Raw genomic sequence first — 22,041 nt, forward strand, 5'->3', positions numbered from 1 at the left:
GTTACTTTTTCATCTCCTGTATGCGCAACAAAAGACAGGTAGTTGGCTAAAACTGATGAAATATCCCCAATAGTAAACCCCTGTGAAAAGCTAAAGCAGGCTAACAAGACCTCAAGAAGAGACACTATAGTCTTCAATGATACTCGACATACAAAGAGTATATCAACAGGGAGCGTGAATTTTTCTAAGCACTTCTTAGGGTTATCAACATTATTCTGCAACTGACGTGTAAAGGCACATAAAGAGATTGCGATGTCTCATATCACAGAAAGTTGGACAGAGAACCAAATGTATCTTCATCTCAGCAATAGGAGTGACTGATCCTCCTCCACACGTATAAAGGCAAATAAAGAGATTGCAATGTCTCATATCACAGAAAATTGGACAGAGACAACCAAAATGCATCTTCATCTCGGCAATAGGAGTGACTGATCCTCCTCCATTGAAGTCAGCTCCACTTCTGCTTCCAGTTGCATCAACGCAGGGATCGCACCCGAAGCACGAATAGATCCAGTTCTAATGCAATTGATCTCTTCATCATTTTTCCGGATGACCGTGAGATTTCGTAGTGATTGTACTCGCTCTAATTCCGTCGCCACTTCCTTCATCGTAGGCCTGTACCTCCCATTGAGGCTTAAGCATCTTTTCGCCAAACAAGACACCGCAATAGTTTCTTCTTTCTTGCCATGGTCTAATACCTCCTTATCAAGAACATCGAACAAGCGATCCTCCTCCATTGAAATGATGAAGTACGAGGCAAGATTTCTGCCCTCTTCTGCCCTTAGTTGAGAAATTGGCTTTTCTCCGGTTAGTAGCTCGACAAGGACAACCCCAAAACTATACACATCACTTTTGTCCGTGAATTGACTTGTTTGGTAATACTCCGGGTCCAAGTATCCAAAGGTTCCTTGCACTGTTGTGGTCAAGTGAGTTTGGTCTATGGTAATTGATCTAGAAGCTCCAAAATCTGCCACTTTGGCTTGATGTTTTTCGTCCAAAAGTATATTTGACGACTTGATATCCCGATGATAAACCGGTATGACTGCAGCAAAGTGCAAATACGAAAGAGCCCCAGCAACTTCATTGGCAATTCTTAACCGCGTCTCCCACGAGACAGGAAATTCTTTGTCTGGATCATGAAGATATTGGTAGAGAGTTCCATTGGCGATAAATTCATATACCAAAAGAGGGACTTCACTCTCCAGACAAAATCCTAATATCTTGACAACATTTCTGTGATTAATTTCAGAGAGAATAACGACTTCGTTGACGAACTGTTCGACTTGTCCTGCATCAACAACTTTTGATTTCTTGACCGCAATAATTGTTCCATCTATCAACATTCCTTTATAAACAGTGCCTTGACCACCTTGATCCAGTATTCGATTCTCGTTAAAGTGGTCTGTAGCCATGTCTAACTCCATGGAGGTAAACAACTTGCCTTTCTTCATGTGATTGTCTTCAATAGAAGATAGGCGTTGTTGCAACAGAAGTCCCCCATTACGTTTGAAGAATTTTTGCTTGAGCTTTGTCTCATGTCTTCTTTTGAAGAATTTATACAACCACCAAGATAGCAAAAGTAACAGTATGGCTCCGATACTCGTGCCCATACCTGTGTAAAAGAAAGTCAGACCACAATTGCTTTAGGAACAGAATACATATTTTTCTGAGAGTTTTTCTGCACTATTGGATTTAAGTTACAAGCATTGTTGAGTGCACTAATTACGAAAGTACATTTAAATTGAGCAGAAATGGTAGTTTTTTTTTTTTTAACTTCATGCAAATGAAATTGGTGTATTATATAGACGGTCACATTCTGTGATCACGGCAAAAAAGGAGCGGGGAGTAACGTACCTATCATGGCGATGATCTTATTGTCTACGCAGTCATATGATCCCGGTCGATTCACACACTTCCCTCTGCAGTTGAGGTTTGGATATTCTTTGCACTCATCGATATCTGATCGATATTAAATGATGAATGAGATAAAAGAAAGAATTAAAAAAGAAGAAGAAGCTGTTTCAATATATATGATATCAGATTGAATATTCAGCAGTCAAGTTCTCTTTGGATTCTCCTGTTTTACCAGTTTGGGAGCATCCATCTTCTTTATAATTGTTTCAGCTATATTTGCGGGCTTTTAATAGGTTTCTAGCTCGCATATTGTCTTACTTGGCTTTTAATAAAGAATAAGGGTAAGATACAAAATAAAAGTGGATGTTCTAATCTCACCTTGGCATCCATGAGGAAGATAAAAATTCCCTCTGTAACCGTTATTGCAAGAGCAATATGTTAGACTAGGAACCCCAGGCGTCGAGTACGTAGTGCAGGAGGCTGAGTTGTCATCCAGCAACTCATGCTCATAATTAGTGATCGCCCATTCGAGCACCACCGGAACATCTGGCGGTAAACTGTGCAAATTAGCTTGATACCAAGATGTTCTCTTGACCAAGAAGGCATACCTGCATTCTTCATCCCCTGGTGCTATGGTTTCACCATCGAGAGTTTTGAATTCCACATTGTATTCACTGATTCCATCGGGGATCGAAGTCATACAGCAACCACTACCACTAGAGCACTGGTTGAATCCGAGAGTCCCATTTTTGCGGCAGGAAGACTTGCATCCTACGACCGCCCATGGGGTATCGGAGCCAGCCATCAAGGCAAGGCTATCACAACCTCCGGCAACAAAAAAGTTATGAATCTGGGAGTACTTGAAAACGCTGTTACTGGCCCTTAAGTTCACTGGGGTGTCATTTTGTTGTGTACAATTAGGATGGGAGTACGATATCGGCTGCCTGACTGTAACGAGACCTGGAGTATTTGTATTACTTGGTAGAGAGATATCTAACACCACCACACTCAAATTCTTAAGTACCGGAGTAGAGATGCCGCGGGCTCTTTGGCAATCGATCTCGTACCGGGGATCCAAGAAGCAATTGTGTCCGATTCCGAAAGGATATGGAATGTCAGTGAGATCGCCACATGTATTTGGACAGCCTGGCCAGGCCAGACTCTGAGGAGATGATTCTGCTGCAGCTGCAAAAACAAACAAAAGAACAACGAAGGCCATATGAGATAACAGTGTCAGCATCGCCAGGATCATCTTCTCCCGATTCGTGGTCCGCAGTCTGCTACTCCAGTTTGCTATTGCTAGAAAAGAAGAGGCTGATGAATACGATTTGATGCGCGCCACCGCTATTTAATTGTCAAACACGTCTCCATGTAACGACAAACGATGACTTATGGTGGGACTTGGTAGAAGCCAAATTTTCCCTCTTCAACATTGGCAGCTCCCCCTTGAAGTTTGAGTCCAAGGTTCCCGAGTCTGCACTCTGCACGTGTTTTGAATGTAATATTTCTAATTGCAATACAAAGTTTTCTTCTGCCATCGATTATATTAAAAAACTGATTATATTTCATTTATTGATATATATACCCCGTGTATCCGGCCAAAATATATATACCATATGTGTGATTTTAGTCGACAAAGATATATTCAATTGCCATGTTTCTCTATAATTAATGACAAGCATGATTAATTTACTTACAATGACAAAGTTAATTAACTTATCAGAATATATATATAGTGTAAAGAAATGTTTCAAGCTCATAATCAACTTCCACGCACCAGTTGGGACTTATTTGATAGCCAATAAATAAACAACAAAGAGAATGAAAGGAATAAAAGAGAATCAACAGACAATGATAGTCTCTTCAAAACACAAAACTCAAATATAAATGGTCAAGAGGCATGTCCTTTCGCCAAAATAGAAATAATAAAAAGTTAACAGTTTATTACACTTATAAAATAATCCAACAAGTGATGTCTATATTGTAATTCACCAATCAAAATACTAGTTGAAGAAGTTTGCTCCAATCAAAATATTACATTCTAAATTGAAAATATTTAGGTACTTCCCTTCAAGACTTGGCTAGCATAACACCACCGTCAAAGGAAAGAAGGATCACGCATTCCAGGGCACACACATAAATCTTGTGGTGGGGCGCACATTCATGGGAAAATATGTGGTGCCGACTGCGGTGCATGCATCATGGGTCTTGAATTGACTTGACTGTGGATCAACCTGACTGGGTACATTTTATCCTAAAACTGAAATGATCAATGGTTCAAATGAATTTAATCTACCCGATTTATAAATTATGTAACAATTCTTGGTATAAGCCTAGCCACCTCTACATAGAAATTCCATATCACTCATCAAAATATTACCCCACTTAATTTTATTAGGAAAATTGGCCCAAAAGTCATAAACCTATTGCACTTTTTACTAATTCAATCTTAAACTTCTTAACTGTATTAATTGAGTGTTAAACATTTTCATGTTTCGCCAATTGAGTCTATTCGGCCAATTTTGGCCTGAAATCACTGGTGTGGATGCAAGCCATCTTACGTGACATGACGACGCTGACTTGAACAATTTTTAATATATTAAAAATAAAAAATTAATAAAAAAATTCGAAAAAATATTATTAAAAGTTATCCATGCAATCCAGAACCCATTGTAGCTATAGTTGTAGTTGTAGCTGTGGCTGTAATTGTAGTCGTTGCCATGGCAATGGCATCACAGCCCTCGAAGCTGCCATTGCGTGTCTGCCCACAACCCGCGTCTCTCTCTCTCTCTCTCTTTGATTAAAGCCCAAATCATCAATATATCAACTGAACTTGGTTTATATTAGTCTATAAATTATAAATATTATTGGTATGACTATTCCTTGCTAAATATGGTGGCAAATTTAGGTCATATTTTTCCATCGAACATACGTCAGGCATGAGATCATAGCCTATTTTACGAGTGATACAGATGAAATCATGGAAATTTCCCGATAACTTCATGAGCCCAAGAATAATTGCCGCCAAGATGTTTCTGGAAAGTCATCATCCTAAAAATGCCAAAGCTCTTGTATTATTGTACTTGTATCGATAAAATAATATCAAATCAGTTAAAAGTGATTGGACATATGGATGAATCACAATGTATTGGCCATTATGGGTGCGTTTGGTAATATTTTTGTTCCCGAAAATAACCTTTTTTTTCAAAAATAGTTTTTTCTATTTATATTCCTTAGATGATTTTTGAGCAGGAGAACGCGTTTGGTAACCGCATAAAATTTCTATTTTCGAAATAAAAAAAGAACATAAAAGCTTTTGATACGACCCTAATTTTTTTTATGACGAGAATTATTTTTTTTAGTTTTTAAGTAATTTTCTGAGATTTTTCTATTTTTTTTCTTTTCTTTTTTTCGTCCCTTCTTCTTCCTCCTCTAGCTGGTCACCGGGCCTCGGCGATGGCTAGCAACCAACTAGAGACAAGGGCCAGCGAGGCTCAACCTTGCCCAGCCACCGCAAGGTCGGCCTTGCCATGGCCAAGCGAGGCCGGCCTAGCCACCATGAGGCCGAGCCTCGCCGAGCCTTGTCTCTAGCCAGTCGTCGGTCATCGCCGAGGCCCGGCGACTGGCTAGAGGAGGAAGAAGAAGGAAGGAAAAAAAGAAAAGAAAATGATTTGTTTAAAAAATTGTTCCCTAGAATAAAGAAGTAGGTTTTTTTTTACTTCTTGATTCCTTTCCAAATCTATTCCCTTATCATTTTTCTATTCCGGGGAATATAAAAATTAGTTGACGTTATCAAATGGATTTCTGTTTTTTTTTTTCTGTTCCGAAGAACAAAAGAACAGAAAAATAGAGAAACATGATAGTTACCAAACGTGCCATAAATATTACTTGTTCTTCATGAATCATTGAATTTCAGGTTGCCTCTTGACTTAACTTTTATTATCCCTCTCAAAGAATTTCCATTGATTTTCTAATTTCAAAATATTAAAATTACCCCACCACTGTACAAAAAATATTAAGAAAACAAGAAGAAAAAATTACCCATTAACTTTGCTTTAGTTTATTTCAAGAATCTTGTGTTGGTCCATTGTTATAGAGAAACAAATAGTTTAGCGGACTAGATTGTAAAAGCCACTAGGTGTAAGGCCCTTCCATAATACTGGGTTTATAACCCCTCTGCTACCCTTTGGGAGATTTTGTGTTTTGATGCCTCTTACTCTTGTAATTGAGCTTGAATTTAATTAACTGCAAGTATCTTTTCAAACTAAAAGAAAAGAGAAAAGAAAAGAAGATATGCTTGATACAATAATCAGCACAAATTAGTTCTTCCATTGAATATATTGATCTTCTTCTATGTCATATATAATTTAAATGTGAAGAACGAGTCACACTTATAGGACCACACAACAATAACTTTATTATATATGATTAAGCGCATGATAGAGATAAAGATGCTACCCTTTTTCATGGAAGTGCCAGATTATTTCTTTCTCAATTTAAATGTGTTCGATTAAATTTATTATGAATTTTACTCGGTCTTCCATTTTTCTTTTCATTTTCCGTTATCATTCTATTTTATCCGTACATTCTCTTTATGCCAATAGTTTTTATTGTCTTTTCGGATCCTTTTTTACTATAGAATTAAACATTTTATTTTTATTTTCTTCTTTTCCCATCGATCATTAGGAATTTTTTTGCGTTCCTACTTTCCATTTTACTTTAATTTTTATATGATTGTTCATTTAAATTGAATACAAAATAGAATTGAATCATGGATTTTTCCCCATATTGAATTATTTTTAGAAATTTAAATTTAGGCTACAATTTTCGCATGCTTTGCCTAATTATTTTCAAATGTTATATTAAAATTAAAAATTATAATATGGAGTATTAGCCAGTGAACACAAACTAAATTGATCTCATAATACGTAAGGGAGGATATATATTGTTTTTCCCAACTCTCAAAGCCTAAATTTTCAATACAAACCTTTCTCTTCTTAAAAAGAACCCATAATATGAACGGATGTAATTTATCCATGTTATATGTAAAGAGTTCATAAATAATTACTCGATTATATCTTATGCCACGTCCTTAAAAATAAATGTACTGTGAACAATCCTCTGCATTATTTAATTCGGAAACAACTTGATATAAGAGACAATAACAAGCTAAATTCCCTATTGAGTCGTTTTTTTTAATATATTTCATTTATTAGTCATGTAAAGAGATAGATCAGATAAATATTTTTTTTATCAATTACCGAATAACCCAGTGACAATGAGAAAACAAATGTCCTGCAAAATGGCAAATACTAGTAATCAATTCATAAAAGGGTTAATATAACCAAAAACCCCAAACTGATACATTTGTGACAAATTTACTTCAAACTAATTTTTTGATCACCAAAAACCCAAAACTAGTACACATGTGATAAATTTACCCTCCGTTTGTTTCCGTTAAATTTTACCGTCAAATATCTAAGTTGGATAACATGTGGCAGTTGATGGGTGTACCGGTTTGAAGTTTTACCCCTCCATATGTCACAAGTCTACCAATCTGTGATTTTTCATGGTATTAATCTAAATTTAAAGGGGGTAAATTTGTCACAAGTGTACCAATTTTGGATTTTTGGTGGTTAAAAAATTAATTTTGGGTAAATTTATCACAGATATAGCAGTTTTGGATTTTTTATGGTCAAAAAATTAATTTTGGATAAATTTATTACATATATACCAGTTTGGAATTTTTCGTAGTATTAACCCTTTTTAAAAATCTTCATTGACAAGAGGGAGATCTAAATAATTGCTTTGAACAAGTACAAGGTGGCCCTCACTTTTCAGCACCTAAATTTCACCTAAATTGCTTTGATCAACCACCGCTAGAGAGGGAGCTTCCCCGATTGAGCGTATAATGACCAAGTTGGAGAAAAGAACATTAGAAGTGCCAAAAGTTATGTACAACGCTCACTTTAATGCAATAATTTTTTTTCGGAACACTTAGCGCCCGTTTGGCAAGTTGTCAAACAGTGATAATTTCTGTTATTTTGTTCCCAGAATAAGTTTTGTACAGAAATCCGTTTGGTAAATTTTTTGTTCCTGAGCACAAATTTGCAAAAATTTATTCCCAGAATCAGTTTTGGAACATAATCAAAAAGCAAAAAAAAGTAGCTTCTTGATTTTGGGAATAATTTTTTTCATTTCTGATTCTTCTTGGTTTTTTTCTTCCTTCTTGGTTTGTTATTGTTCTTCTTCTTCCTGGCTTGCCGCCAGTTGCCAGCCGCCGGCAATCGGCCACAGGCTAATTCTGGCGAGGGCGGCTCGCGGCCGCAATGGCAAGGGCGGCGGCGAGGGTCCTAGCCATGGGCCAAGAAGGGGAAGAAGAAGAAAAAAAAGGAAAAATAAAAAATTGAAATATTAAAAAATTGAAAATATTATTAATAAAAAGAAATTTTGGGCAGTTATCAAACGCATTTCTGTTCTTTTTCTATTCCAAGAATAGAAATTTTGGACAGTTATCAAGTGCCTTCAAATGCTTAGAAATTGTTCCCGGGCACAGAATGGTTGCCAAACGCACCCTTAAGTGCCAAATCGGAGAAAAAACGATCACTTAAGTGTCAATTCCGGCCAAATTGATTAGATGACCTTTATAATTAAAAATTTTAATATGACTTGGCATATTTTTTAAACAATCCAGTCCATGTGGACGTCAAAATAACGTCGCACAATCTAACTGGCATTGAAGTGATCATTTTTTAACAATGACTAGCATTGAAGTGATTACTTTAAACAAACTTTTGGCACTCAAACAATCACTATTTATAACTTTTAGACGATGTTGTTTAAGGGTTATATGCTAACTGGGTACATCGGCGTGCCGCATAGGACTGAGAAATTAATAAAATATGATCACGTCGGATTTCCGACGACCTAGATCAGAGTTGACACTTAAGTTATTATTATTATTTTTAAAGTAGCACTTAAGTGATCCGAAAAAAACTTTTGGTACTAAAGTGAATACCGTACACAACTTTTAGCACTTCGGGTGCATTCGTTTGGCTAAAAATAAGTGATTTGGAAAACATTCTCCAAAAAATAATCGCTTATATTGTTTAGAAAAATAAATGAATAGAAATTTTTTTCATCGCCCACGAAAATAGTTAGGCATGAATTGTTATCGATGATGAAAATATTTTCCGTTGACTAATGTCTAAACGATATAAGCAATCATCTTTCGGAAAATATTTTCCAGATTACTCATTTTTCACAAAACAAACGCATCCTTCTAGTGTCCTTCTCCCCTTTGTGCGGACTTCCTTAGAGGAAGCCAGTGAAATGTTAGAGATGTATATATACACACAATGGGTGATCGATCGTAGGCCCATGCCCCAATCTCAACATTTTGGCCCATTAAGCTCGAACGAAATTAGCCCATATTAATTTGCGGAAAGAAAAACCCAAGTGAGCCTAGCAAGAATAAAAAGCCCAGTCAGAGCACAAATCAAATGAACCCAAGAAGGAATCCCTCCGTTCCGTTTTAGCTCCCGTGTCGATAGTGAATGGCTCGCCCGATTCCTTCTCTAGAAGTTGCTGAGGTGGGATTGTGCATAACGTTTTTCATCGGCACGCAGCAGAACCGACGGCGAAATTCTCTCTAGGAGTAGGAAGGGAGCGATTCTCTTGGGATTTTCTGTTTCTGGCGTATCTGTTCACCGCCGCTATTTATTCATTTCTAACGCCGTGCATCGGAGAGCTCGGCTCTGCTTTGTTACTCTGGCCGGGAACGCGGAAGTGGCTCTGCTCCTGCTCGAGATTCCTTCGCCGGCGCCCATCTTCATTGCCGGCGCGCTGTACCTGCGAGTCGTAAAGTTTTCGTCGGCCAGCGTCCATCATCAACCTCAAGAGGGGGCGCAGAACTGAAGGAAGGGAGTTATTTTTGTTCCAGTTCACGGCGGAGAGAGAGAGAGAGCACGAGAGAGGAACGCTCCAACGCAAAATTTTCTCTCGTCGAACCAAGTGCGAGAGGCTTCGAGAACACGCTGTTCGACGCTGAAATCCGCCATTTACGGTCACTAGCATTCGCCGACGATCGCATTCCACCAGTCGCCGCCGGAGTTACTGGGAAGACGTTTCGTACACATCTGTCATAGAAGCGAGAGCCGAAAATCTTCTGGATTGAAAATTTCCTTCGTCATTTAAGCTTTCTCCATCGTTTCTGAAGGCTGTCCGAGGCACTGAAGACGCAGTTGCAATGCTCTGTTTTGGCTCTGTTACCGCAGCCAAAAAGCCTTGAAGTAATTGGACTTTGCTTGATCTTCTGCAGCATCAACCACCGGCGAAGACATCTTGGAAATTCTAGTACTCAGTTCAATCGGTGTTCCTGGTCGTTGGATCTACAGGTAAGAATATTCTTAATCTAATGTGGCTAATCGAGTATGAGAAATGTGGTTGAGGCTCATGGGAAATTCGTCTATGGTAAAAGCTTTATCAATGTTTTATATGTGTATTGATGCTGTAGTGATGCTGATAGTGATTCTTTGCCTTATTGTGAGTAGAAGTTCATTAATCAAAGTGCATGCCACCTATTCGAGGAAATATTTGAGTGAAATCAGAATGCATGTTCTCTAAAGGAAACAAGTTCCATTAGCCAATTCGTTCAGTGTTTTACTTCTCGCCATATGATTGTAGCATCCTCATGTATGTATATGTCCTTTTTCATCATTAAACCGAGAGCCATATGTTGTCAACCCATATTCCTTTCTATCATGCATGAATCGATTCATGTTGTTTGTCGATTTAAGGATTTACGTGGAAACTGTATTTCATAGCTCTCAAATTACCATGAACAGGATCGACCAATCGAGTTGTTGCTCATATGGTTCATTCTGAACATCCTTTATAAAAGGGTTGAGCACTCGTTGATGCAATACAATCGATCCCCCCTGATTCAACTGGGAAAAACAGCTTGCTAAAAAACAAGCCTTGAAATTCGGAATGGAACAATCGAGTCACTCATTAAACGTTAGGGAGTACATCGATGATGTCGTTTGGCTGTTAGATATGAGGGAAAGGGAGGAAATTATACACTATGTACAAGCGCCAGACCAACCACTCATAGTAAATGAAAGTAACAACAATGATGAGATTCAAAAAGCTTCCGAGCTTGTTTTTCTCGTCCTCTTTTATAGCTAGATTTTAACGCGGGTTTCTCTTGCAGCTATACAACCACTAATTGAATGCCAATTGACTTATTTTGCATGTATTATTTAAAAACACATGCAATGATCCTGAGGTCGACCTCGGGCGGCGTGTCATGCTTAGCGCGGAGCAATCTCCTTGGTCCTGCTCGTCATCGGGTACTCGTCATGCTGGAATTTCCCGGGGCTCATCATGCAGGGCCATCTAGGCGACGCGAAGCGTATCCTTGCCAGGACCTCTGACTCATTGCCGAGGTCGATGTTGGAAGCCATAGCGGAAGGATTTGCGATGAGCAGCAATGTCACGGTGGTCCTCTGTTAGATGAAACCAGGCAAGCATCTCTCCAGACACAGAACACTTCCTTGCGGGAGAGAGATAGAGCAAGGAGGAGATCATATGGGGATTCTATGAATTAGCAAAAGAACTCTTCTCATCAAACAATTATATCACACGAATCCTTCGGCAATTTTTTTGACATATTCCTCTTTTGTCCCTTGATTCTCAACCTCGGGTGGCGCGTCATGCTTAGTGTGGAGCAATCTCCTTGGTCCTGCTCATCATTGGCTCATCATGCAGGGCCGTCTAGGCAACGCGAAGCGCATCCTCGCCAGGACCTCTGACTCCAAGGAGGAGGCCGTGCCGACATTAAGGAGGCTGCCGATATCCCTAAGAAGTGCAATGAGGACTTTGTCAAGATCACCAAGCAAAGCACTGGAGAGGGCATGTGGTGGGATCTCCTCTTCCACCTGATCCCGTCCGCCTGTCACAGGCTCATCGGAGAGCATTTGTGAGGATTAATCGACTTAAAGATATTATATTTGATTTATAGTATATATCAATATATAATTTTTGTAAGGTACTTTTTATTTTTCTTTATTGTTCGTCTATCTCATATTTAGAATTTCACAATGATTGTCATTAGTATAATTTCAAGAAAATAAAATATTTTCGTACAAGCCGAACACACAAAATTAGGATAGGAACCTAGTCAATACGAATCTACTAAAATTTTAAAAGATAAAATTCATGCAAAGCATGGCTTACACAATACATTCCATAGGCATGTGATGGCATTTTCATAATCCATGAATTATCAAAAGGTCCTTCATTTTAAAATAGACAACGCGTAATAGAAGTTCTTGCATTTCAATTAGTAAGGTAAGCTTTGCATTGTCGATAGAATATGAATCCTCTAAAGTAAAGGGATCATATGCATAACAAACTTGCAGCCCCGTGTTGGCTGCTTCCTGCCATCATCATATCCTCTTTGGCCTCTCTCTCTCAACAAAAATTAGGGGACGTGATCTCATGTTGTCAAAAAAATAAGGATGGATGCTTAATGAACGACAAATAAAGAGGGATACCCAATAATCGACAAATAAGGAGTCTCACCCTTATTTGATTCACTAGAGATTACCCGATTCAAATCAAATGACCAAAATTGCTCTATCTAGAGTTTCTTTTGTTCGTGAAATAAAAAAAAAACCAGAGGAGGGTTTCTCTTGTCCAACAAGACAACCCTGTACGCAACGACTAGCTCCGCCGACGCTGCGATGATGGAGAACCTGCCTTTGTGGGAGCAACTTTGGCAAAAGCAATGGTACACAAACTCGGACGATCTATCTTCTTGCTTCTTTCTCATTTGTTGGCCAAGCTCCAATCCTTTTTCTTTCTTTTGTCCTTTATGGCTTTTTTTTGTGCTTGACTTTTCACTGCTAATTTCTTGTAAAGGTTCATATGTCATTGCTGTTTTTCATAAGAACCGTGAGTTTGTTTTCCTTGCTGTGAGAATATTCAATTCACTAGTGCAACCAAAGGAATATCTGCTCATCTAACTAATAATTTTTTATCGCTTTTAATGTGATTGGGGTTATAGATGGTTTCAAATAAATTTATCCCTGAAATTACAATTGTATCAAATAATAAAAACAAAAGAGATATAATTAGACCCACCTGCGCATGACCGAGTTGGTGGGCGCTTTTCTTCCCTCCTTAGAGGTTCTGGGTTCGAATCCCGCTCGGTTCCGTAATTTAAGTGGGGGGCCCTGGCGGTGGGTTGCTGGGCTAGTCTCCCCCGAGGTATAGGCGCCCCGATTACCTGTGCGGGCTCGTCCCCGGGGAATAGTGTCGGATCCTCGGTTACCAAAAGAAAAAAAAGAAGAAGATATAATTAGAACAAACCTTATAACTTTCCATTTCATTCACTTCCTTACGAAACTATCCATTTTCTTCCTTTTCTTTCCATAGCCAACCACTAAACTTTACGCCTATGCGCATCGCTTGCACAGACATAAAAAATATATAAATTTATAAGCTCTCTATAGTGTTTAGCAAATTGATCATCACTTTCAGCCTCAAATTCTGTTCTAACAAATTTCAATAATATGAAAGTTGCTATCCGAAGAATAATAACCACCAAACACATGGTAATTTAAAAGTACCCACCTAGCAGTCACATATCAAATACTTTTTCATAGAATTTAAACTTGATTAAATCATCCCCATTCTCAACAATCGCTGTTTATTTCTTAAATTAAGTCGAATCACTATTTTTTCTTGGGGTTAATACTACGAAAATCCCAAACTGATACATTACCCCACATTAATTTTTTTATCACCAAAAATCTTAAACTGGTACATTTGTGACAACATCCTCCGTTTAATTAGATTAATACCACAAAATATTATAAATTGATACATCTATGACAAACGGAGGGTAAAACCCCAAACTGGTATACCTGTGAACTGCCACGTGTCATCCAACTCAGAAATTTGAAGTTAAAATTAAACGGAAACTAACTAAGGGTAAAATTGTCACATGTGTATCAGTTTGGGATTTTTGGTGGTGAAAAAATTAGTTTAAAATAAATTTATCACAGGTGTACCAATTTTGGATTTTTCGTGGTATTAATCATTTTTGCTTGCCATTCATCTATTAGTTTTTGGCCCAGTTTGCATTGACATACATGAGGAATTTTCTTTTTCCTATATAATTTGATAAATTTGACTTATCATTTGCCAATGTCAATTTTTAGCTTTATATGTCAATGTGGAACAGGAAAAAACAAAATGAGGTTTTGAATTAACGTTGTTGGCATATTAAGACAAATAATTTTAAGTACTATACTCAATTTGAGAAGTTGATGATGAAAACAGATCTTTCCATTGTATTTATTAAATTATATTATGAGGGAATTATCCAAAATAAATTGTATCATTTCGCATTTAGAAGGCTTCAAGTAGTGCCGGCATCATTAGAGATTAATTTGTCAGTCCTCATTCTCTTTCCTTAAGTGTCACAAAAACCTGATGTGTCACTAGAGAATATCTTTATGGTTCCAATGAACCTACATATGTCTTATCTTATTGTTAACATTACTTTATGTGTAATAAGACATATCCTTAAGGCTAATAATTGAATGCCTATAGCCTTTACTCAAGGTTTACACAGTACCTTAAGATTTTCACCTTATATGTATATTTAACAGGACAATAATGCATTCAGAAACACCTTATTGAATGCAAATGAGTTGATACACATCCAAAATGTTACAAAGAGTAACAAAACACAGATGTAAACTTTATTAGAGCATAAATAAAAGCAGCTCCCACTAAACAACAGTATCCCATGATACTCCTAAGCCCATGCTAACGACATGTCGTTCAAAAATACAGGGGCGAAGGCCTTTAGTTAGTGGATCTGCTACCATATCATCAGTGGAAATGTGCTCTACTGTAATGTCACCATCCCTGACTTTTTCCTTTATGGTCAAGTACTTGACCTCCATATGCTTAGACCCCTTGAGACCTCTGTTGTTGTTAACAAACAACACTGTAGAGTTATTGTCACAATACAACTGTATAGGCCGATCCACAAAATCAAATACGGTCAACTCCCTAATGAGGTTCCGGAGCCAAATTGCCTGAGTAGCGGCCGAAAAGCATGCTACAAACTCCGCTTGCATGGTAGAGGATGTCATTGATTTATATTTCTCACTTTTCCATGATACTGCACCCCCTGCTAACTTAAAGATGTAACCCATTGTCGACTTCCTTTCATCCTGACAGCCAGCAAAGTCTGAATCCGAATACCCTATCAACTGAAGGTCTTGAACATGTCTGTAGATCAGCATATAGTCTTTTGTCCTCTTTAAGTACCTCAAAACCTTCTTGGCTGCAACCCAGTGATCGTGTCCTGGATTTGACTTATATCTGCCTAGAAGTCCTGTTGCAAAAGCAATGTCTGGCCTAGTGCAAACTTGAGCATACATGATACTTCCAAGTGCACTAGCATAAGGTACATCCTTCATTTGGGTTTTCTCAATATCCGAATGAGAACACTATGACAGACTCAGTTTATCACCCTTTATGACAGGAGCAATTCCTGGCTTGCAGTCCTGCATACTGAATCTTTCCAGAATACGATTACCATATGTTCTTTGAGACAAACCCAATGCCTAGGACAAAAGACGCCTTATCAAGGTCCTTCATGTCAAAATCCTTCGACAACATTCGCTTCGTCTCATGTAGTAATCCAATATCACTACTCGCAAGCAAGATGTCATCTACATAGAGTATGAGAAAAATAAATTTCCTCCCACTGACCTTGCTGTATATATACTGATCCAACTTGTTCTCAACAAAACCTAATGAAGTGACAACACTATGAAACTTCAAATACCATTTTCTAGAAGCTTGCTTAAGGCCATAAATAGATTTCTTCAATCTACACACAAGCTCACCTGAATCATCAGCTGCAAAACCTTTGGGTTGCACCATATAGACTTCCTCATCAAGGTCTCCATTTAAAAAGGCAGTCTTAACATCCATCTGGTGTAAGTCCATATCAAAATGAGCTACCAATGCCATAATCACTCTGAAAGAATCTTTAGAAGAGACTGGAGAAAAAGTTGCCTCGTAGTCTACTCTTTCTTTCTGAGTGAAACCTTTGGCTACCAGTCTGGCTTTGAACTTCTCAATCTTTCCTTTGGAGTCTCTTTTAGTCTTGTATACCCATTTGCAACCGATGGGCTTGTAACCTTTAGGCAATTCAACAAGCTCCCAAATACCATTATGTTTCATAGACTGAATCTCGTCTTTCATTGCATCCACCCACATATCTGATTGAGGACAAGAAATTGCATCTGAATGAGTTACTGGATCAACCACGCAGCCTATATCGTAGTCATGCTCTTCCAGATAGACCATATAATCTGGTGGTATAGCCGATCGTCTCTGCTTGATAGATCTCCTTAGTGGAGCTATTACAACCTCATTCTGCACTTGAAGGGCTTGAAGTACTTCATCAGGAGCTGTTTCAATAACAGGATCCTAGACTACAACAGGCTCAATCTGTGGTGTAGGGGTCTCCATTATCGTCTGTACAGGTAGAGAAATCGACATTGTAGTACCTACCATATTATTATCCTCAATGGTCTGAGAACAACTACCTCCTTCGGCCACATCAAATTCCAGAAACTTCGCTGTTTGAGATTCCACAATTCTTGTGCCTCCATGGGGATTATAAAACCGATACCCCTTCGAATGATCTGGGTAGGATATAAAGTAACATCGAGTGGTTCCGGATTCTAACTTGCTCAATGTTGGATTATATATCCTTACTTCTGTAGGACACCCCCAAACTTTAAGATGATTTAGGCTAGGTTTACGTCCAGTCCATAATTCAAAAGGAGTCTTTGGAACAGCCTTGGTAGGAATACGATTTAGAATGTAGAGAGCTGTCCTCAAAGCTTCACCCCACAGAAAATCAGGTAAGTTCGTCCTGCTAATCATACTCCTCATCATGTCCATAAGGGTGCGATTCCGTCTTTCGGCCACACCGTTTTGTTCAGAACTCCCGGGCATAGTAAATTGAGCCATTATTCCTGAATCTTCCAAGTATTTGGCAAATGGCCCTTTCAGCTGTCCAGCATCGCCATGCCTGCCATAATGCTCACCACCTCGGTCAGACCTGACAACCTTTATGACTTTTCCCAGCTGTTTCTCGACTTCAGTCCGAAAAATCTTGAACTTGTCAAGAGACTCAGACTTCTCCTTAATCAAGAACAGATAATCATATCGGGAATAGTCATCTGTAAATATGATGAAATAGAAATTTCTATACAATGTTGCCGTATAGGGTCCACTGATGTCAGTGTGAATGACTTCCAACAGGTCAGAACTACGGACTGCGGTTTTCTTCTTTATCTTGGTCATCTTACCCCTACAACAGTCTACGCAAGTATCTAGGTCACTTTCAAGAGTAGGCATGATGTTTTTCTTTATCAGCCTTTCCACTCTTTCCTTAGAAATGTGACTAAGTCGTTTATGCCACAATGCATAAGACTGTTCCTTAGGTAGAGGTCTTTTGGAAACAACCCTTTCAGCTGTATAAGCAACGTATATATCATTGGGAGATAAACACAATCTATACAATCTATTCGATATGTCGCAGCACCCAACCTTATTTGAATCAAAGAACATAGAAATCATATTGTTCTTTATTTCAAAAGAGTAGCCACAAACATCCAAACTTGATACGGAAACTAAGTTCCATATGAAGGAAGGCACATAAAAGGTGTTTCTTAACATCATATTAAAACCAGAATCCAAAATTAATATGACATCTCCCACGAACTCGATGTCGACTCTCTTGTTGTTTCCTACAGTGAGCTTTAATTCATCCTGATTTGGCTTCCTTCTGTTTATGAATCCATGTATGGTATACGCAACATGATTAGTTGCACCGCTATCTAGCCACCAATAACTGGATGGAGCTTTTAATAGGTTGGATTCACAAACAAGTGCCAAAGAATTAATACCTGACTGCTCACGCTTGGACAACCAAGCTTTATATCTATTGCAGTCTTTCTTCATGTGATCCTTCGTCTTGCAAAAGTAGCAGTGAACATCATTCTTCTTCAAGGGTGTTTTCTCAGGACCCAGATGGTCTAAATGACCGATGGTTTCAGGAGTTCCTTTCTGAGTACGATTCTTGAACTTACTACTATTCCTGCTACTGGAACTAGAGGCATAGAAAGCATGATTCCCTTTATCTTTCTTCAGTTTCTCTTCCTCTGTCACTACCCTAACTATCAGGTCATTGACCGACCACTTTTCATCTTGGGAATTATAGTTAGTCTTTATAATTCCAAACTCAGTAGGAAGGGTGTTCAGGGCTTGATGCACAATGAAGGCATCATAAAGGATAATCTCATGAACCTTTAGTTTTGTCTGGAGGTCTACCATTCTAAGGACGTAATTCCTAACCCCACTTGAACCATCATACCTCATATTATTGAGTAACCGCATGTATGTCCCCTCAAAGATTAGACGAGTCACGGTTCCTTGCTTGCAAGGTTTCCATCATTTCTTTAGGGGCGTCGGCGCAAACTACTTTTCAAATGGTCCTTAATGGATCGCTTCATCAGTAACAAGCAAATCCTATTGCTCTTTTCCCAGGCGGCACTCAGTGCCTTTTCCATGTCCGTACTTTCAGCAGTGACATCTGCTGGCTTATCCTGAGTAAGAGCAATATGAATATCTGCCAGCTCTATACCAAACTGAAAATCCTCTTTCCATTTCTTAAAGTTTGAACCAGTAAGAACCTCAATACTTATGGAGTTGCCGTTCAGGGAGAAGGTGACTATTAAAAACAAGCAATATCTATAAGCAGCATCATGTGAGTACTTTCCTGAGAGTTACACACATCATCATATAATCACCTTTGGGCAGAATACATGATATACAATTATATACCCTCTACATTACAACGGCCATGAGAATATATTCCAATATTTTATGAATTCATCACCTTTGGGCGTATGAATCATTAGGATCAGTCATTTCTCACGCATGCTGTATATGCATCCTCCATGAACCAATACATAATCACCTCCTTTGGGAGTATAATAACACATTAGAACAGGAGACATCCTAACAATACGAGACTGATATTTCTCAAACTCAATCAAGTGTGCCACTTTGGCGGTCACTACCAAATTGAATCATTGAAACTCTCTCATACTAAGGATATAAACTTTATGTCTCATATATACTATATAGATATAATTCTAAACTGGAAAACATGGGCAATGTCTCTAAAATTACATACCATGCTAATTACATTGCTCTATACATTGATATATGTTGAATCTTATACATACTATCAATGAAACATGATCTACACGTCCTTAAGTCATCATATACATGTAAGATTTAATCTGTATCTCTTAAACCATAGAGAAATACAGGAAAATACGAAAATATACCCTAAAAATACGTGTATATAGGGTTCCATATGTATTTTCACATCCTTAAAAGTATCAAACATGTAAAATAAATATACCACAGTGTAGATAATCCTTATACGAGCACGCCGGTACCTTGCACGCTCCAAACGGAGGCCGGACGCGCCCTCACGCGCCTCCTGAAGGTGCGGCGCGTGGGCCTCACGCGCCGGCGCCTAAGCCGGCCAAAAGGGCTGGTTCGACCGGTCTGACCACCGACCGGTCGACCGCTTATCGGTCGGACCGGTTGATCGGTTCGGTCAACGGGTCAGGTCAACGGGTCGGACCCTGGGTCGGGTCAACGGGTTGGACCCTGGGTCGGGTCAACGGGTCGGGTCTGGGTCGGGGGAGTCGGGTCAGGTCAGCCGGATCGACCCGGCTCGCGGAAACCCTAGCGCGTGTGTTGCACGCGCCTGGGAACACCCGCGCGTGGCCGCGCGTGTGCCGTCGGGGCTCTCTGACGCCCCGGCGCATGGCGGCGCATGCGGCCACTCCCGGCGGCCCCTGGTGGCCGGCGACCACTCATTTTTCTCGTCTCGCGACGATCTATCCATCTATGTGATTTATTCTAACATTCAATGGATGAAAAAATCAAAACCATATACGAACAGTACCGGCCCGTTTCTCGACTATGGCGGCTCTGATACCACATGTTAGCCGGCCCGTATGGCTCGGCCGAGCGCCCTAGGATCACCATAGCGAGATATTAATGGTACGGTAAAAGGATGGATAGAATTTGTGCACCTGTTTTGGATTCCATCGTCTTGGATGCGGAAATGACGATGAACCGGTGTCGTAGGTCTTCTCCCCTGTTACCCCCGAAGTCCCGGCGCTATGAGACCGCCTCAGCCAACTCACGGAAGTCTTAGGTGGATTTGAGAGCGTTTGAGAGAGATTGGAGAGAGTTAGGTGTAGAGGAGGGACCTGCAGCTCTATTTATAGAGTTTCCAGCCAGGTCCTCTCATAACGGGCCGGGCCGAACTCGGCCCATACAAGCCGGGCCCATATCTGACCAATTAAGAAACCTTATATCCGAACTTATTAGACCAGACCCGTAAGCGGGTAATAACAATCTCAATTAATGTAACCCACATTAAGAAAACGTTACATCAAATTCCTCTGTTTTTCCAAGTCTCTCTCTCGGTTCGTCATCGTCGTCGTTGTCGTCAAGCCACTGAAGAAGAAGATGCAGATCTTCGTGAAGACCCTGACCAGGAAGACAATCACGCTGGAGGTGGAGAGCTTCGACACCATCGACAACGTCAAGGCCAAGATCCAGGACAAGGAGGGGATCCCGCCCAACCAGCAGCGGCTCATCTTCGCCGGGAAGCAGCTGGAGGACGGCCGCACCCTCGCCGACTACAATATCCAGAAGGAGTCCACCCTGCACCTTGTTCTCTGCCTCCGTGGTGGCAATTTCTGAAGAGACGGGCATGTTCTATTTATGATAAAAGTTAGGGACTTCTCATGCGATTTCATCTTGGTTTCATGGAGCTTGAAAGTAGCCATCTTTAGGCAGGATAAGCCTGTAGGTCATTGCTGGTTCTGGTGTAGTTTTTCTTTTACGTGAATAAATGAATGAGTGAACTTTTGAATAAGTACAACTTGATTTATTTTTTCTCTTGTGCGTTCTATATCACGAGAATAATATTTCATAAAACATGTTCTATACCTTCACATGATGTAAAAATTTGCTTTTTTCTGGCTTCAATCCTGCTCCTAAACAATTCCAGTAAGCGCCAGAGTTTTCTAACGCTCCTAAACAATTCTTGTCTTGTGCTGCTGGAACGCTTTAAGATCTCTCGGGGTTTCCTGTTGTGAGATAGTGCAATTTTACGGGTTAGTTGTTTTCTTGATAATGTCTTTGTCCGTGAGTAAATGATTATGAAGTATCTGTCTGTTCATCTCATGGATTGGTCGGATAGAATGTAAGATGGCGGGGTGGGATAGAAGAGGAGGAAAATGATACAGTGAGAATTCGTGCTTGTCTCCTGTCTCCTGCTGTGGAATTATTAGACAACTTGATTAAGCTGTGTGCTCCCTTTAGTCTGGAATTGATAACCAATGGCTAAGATTTCTCAAGTTGCCGGGATATCAAAATTGACGGACAGAATAAGTCGGGGTTTAAGTCAGCTTTTGCCTTTTGCATGCAGCGAGTGCATCTTGTTGCTAGATTCTAACAATGAAACCACTGCTTTAAGGCTTCATTGTGATTTCGCCATATATATGTTGACTGTGGGGGTGAGCAAAGAACCAGAACTGTGATTTTTTGCTTGTACAAGTGGTTTTGTGGTAAGTAAGTTGTCTGCCTGGATTTGTTGGATTCATAGTTAAGTTGCTGAGTAATGTGGCATGACCAATGACATCCTAAACTTACAAATTCTGAACATTCTGCAATTTGACAGCAGGGCTCCTGCGATGCATTGGTGTTTTATTGATTGAGGACTCTGAAAGTTTAAAATGCCAATGAAGATGATACCGTGAAACCCAGAGGTCTGTGAATCGGGATCCAAACCAAATGCATCATATAGATACAAATAAGAGGATCGAAACATTTCTCTCTTTTTCAAATTCTATAGATGTGGGTTGATCGTATATTTTATTATGGTTGTATGATTGAGAGTATCATTTCCTATCCTTTTATATTCCATATTCGAAGTTGCGATCTGATCTATTCATTGAAAAAAATCGATTCCATACATTT

The 22,041-nt window shown here is 39.4% G+C and overlaps 2 protein-coding genes and 1 long non-coding RNA gene across 3 annotated transcripts in view; 1 reads left to right on the top strand and 2 right to left on the bottom strand.

Annotated features, from left to right (window-relative positions):
* Nucleotides 1–10,196, bottom strand: LOC115674162 (wall-associated receptor kinase-like 1). The gene is made up of 5 exons (XM_030596491.2): nt 10,126–10,196; nt 9,865–9,992; nt 2,233–3,198; nt 1,855–1,959; nt 1–1,612 (listed from the first exon to the last, which is right to left on the bottom strand). The coding sequence occupies exons 1-5, from the start codon at nt 10,194–10,196 to the stop codon at nt 408–410; spliced, it is 2,475 nt and encodes an 824-aa protein (XP_030452351.2). The 3' UTR covers nt 1–407.
* Nucleotides 10,197–11,393: 1,197 nt separating this feature from the next.
* LOC130139554 (uncharacterized) overlaps nt 11,394–22,041 on the bottom strand; it is a 48,824-nt gene continuing 38,176 nt past the window's right edge. Inside the window, exon 3 of the long non-coding RNA XR_008817670.1 lies at nt 11,394–11,555. This is a non-coding gene — a long non-coding RNA (uncharacterized LOC130139554). The remainder of the gene's footprint in view (nt 11,556–22,041) is intronic.
* Nucleotides 20,496–20,935, top strand: LOC130139552 (ubiquitin-like). The gene has a single exon (XM_056316764.1). It carries the CDS (start codon nt 20,524–20,526, stop codon nt 20,758–20,760), a length of 237 nt encoding a protein of 78 aa, XP_056172739.1. The 5' UTR covers nt 20,496–20,523; the 3' UTR covers nt 20,761–20,935.

Source organism: Syzygium oleosum, unplaced genomic scaffold (assembly GCF_021117445.2).
Source record: "Syzygium oleosum isolate NSW1041296 unplaced genomic scaffold, Sole_v2.1 Sole_v2.12, whole genome shotgun sequence".
NCBI lineage: Eukaryota > Viridiplantae > Streptophyta > Magnoliopsida > Myrtales > Myrtaceae > Syzygium > Syzygium oleosum.

What these genes read in the sequence shown, in the direction of transcription:
- LOC115674162 (XM_030596491.2), bottom strand. Translation starts at nt 10,196, where the DNA reads ATGTCTTCGCCGGTGGTTGATGCTGCAGAAGATCAAGCAAAGTCCAAT. An exon ending in CTCGAAGCCTCTCGCACTTG is followed by an intron (nt 3,199 to 9,864) that starts GTTCGACGAGAG and finishes ACAATTAAATAG; the next exon opens with CGGTGGCGCGCATCAAATCG. An exon ending in TCTTCCTCATGGATGCCAAG is followed by an intron (nt 1,960 to 2,232) that starts GTGAGATTAGAA and finishes AATATCGATCAG; the next exon opens with ATATCGATGAGTGCAAAGAA.
- LOC130139552 (XM_056316764.1), top strand. Translation starts at nt 20,524, where the DNA reads ATGCAGATCTTCGTGAAGACCCTGACCAGGAAGACAATCACGCTGGAG.